The sequence below is a fragment of the Phocoena phocoena genome, chromosome 1 (genome assembly GCF_963924675.1).
Source record: "Phocoena phocoena chromosome 1, mPhoPho1.1, whole genome shotgun sequence".
Taxonomy (NCBI): domain Eukaryota; kingdom Metazoa; phylum Chordata; class Mammalia; order Artiodactyla; family Phocoenidae; genus Phocoena; species Phocoena phocoena.
In genome coordinates this window covers 18,221,372-18,222,629 of record NC_089219.1, presented here as the reverse complement: position 1 = coordinate 18,222,629, position 1,258 = coordinate 18,221,372, and the positions used below count along the sequence as shown (strand labels likewise).

Below are 1,258 nucleotides of genomic sequence, written 5' to 3'. Positions count from 1 at the left end.
CCGGGGGCGGGGCAGTGAGCCAGGGGCGGAGCTCTCTGGGGATGGGAGGCCAGAGGGCTGGGCCGAGGAGCCGGGCGAGGGGCCAGGGGTGGGACTCTTAGGACTGGGAGGCCCGCGAGGGCCGGGGGACGGGCGGTCCAGGCTAAGGTGGGGAGAGAGACTGGAAGGCCGTGGGCGGGGCCGAGAAGCGGGTGGAGTGGGAAAGGTCTGGGCTCCCAGGACGAGAGGGGACGCGGCTGTGAGGAGCAAAGGCGGTCGGGGGCGGGGCGGGGCGGTGCGGAGGGGGCGGGGCGGCGCGGAGGCCAGGACGGCGCCCGCGGCTGGCTGGGAGGCCGGCCCAGAGCACTGCGGCGAGCGACCCCCGGGCCCCACTCCGGCAGCCCCGGCGCCCCGACCACGCGCCCGCCATGCCCGAGCAGCTCAGCGTCGCAGAGTTCCTGGCCGTCACTGCAGAGGACCTCAGCTCCCCGGCCGGGGCTGCCGCCTTCGCCGCCAAGATGCCCCGGTGCCGCGGGGCAGCACTGGCGCGGGAGGAGGTGAGGGGGCCGAGGCGGGAGGGGTCTGGGGTCTCGGCAGGGCTTCGCCTTGACCTTCACAGGCGTGACCGGAACTGCGATGGCCCTCCTTACCGCGCCCCAGAAACCTTCCCCCTCCCTAGAGCTGTGAGAACAGAGTGCATCTCAAACATCTGCGTCCTCACCGTCGAGTGTTTGGGGGAGGGCCCGAGGGACCATTTGGGGGTCCTCGAGGTCACCTCGACGACAGACTTCACAGGTCGAGCGACATACCCCCAGTGCTCTTCGTGACCTGCCGCGCCGTCGCTTGTGGGTTTGTTCAGCGCCTCACTGAATCTGTTTGGGTTTTCATCTTTGGAGCCCCACAAGTTCGTCCCCCAAGTCACTCCCCTTCTGCGAATCAGACCTTCCAGCCTCAGTCCTGAACTTAACTTCTCCCTGTGAGCAGTGAGGCGCCCTCCCCCAGACTGCTGGTTCTGAGATTTGGCCGGTGTTTGTGGAATGAATGCGAATGAGAAGGCGCCAGGAGCCGGGGTTCACCTTGGCCAGGCTGTTCACAAGTTTACAGTCTCCTTCCCCTCCCCTCTCCTCTTTGTCTTTTCCAGAAATGCATCCCAGGCCTTTTCTCTGGCCCTTGCAGGCTGCCCCACCCCGTTCCCCTGCTCATTGGAGTTAGTTCCTTTTCTTCACACCCGCTGCACTTTCCCCGGCCTCCTCTGCAGGAATATTCTAGGGCAGACACC

At 66.9% G+C, this 1,258-nt stretch overlaps 1 protein-coding gene across 2 annotated transcripts in view; it reads left to right on the top strand.

Moving 5' to 3' along the window:
• The first annotated feature begins 407 nt into the window (after positions 1–407).
• The window catches only part of ASAP3 (ArfGAP with SH3 domain, ankyrin repeat and PH domain 3), a 31,312-nt gene continuing 30,461 nt past the window's right edge, over positions 408–1,258 (top strand). For both annotated transcript variants that reach the window (XM_065876718.1, XM_065876710.1), the window contains exon 1: positions 408–536. In XM_065876718.1, coding sequence (XP_065732790.1) covers positions 408–536 — 129 coding nt within the window. The remainder of the gene's footprint in view (positions 537–1,258) is intronic.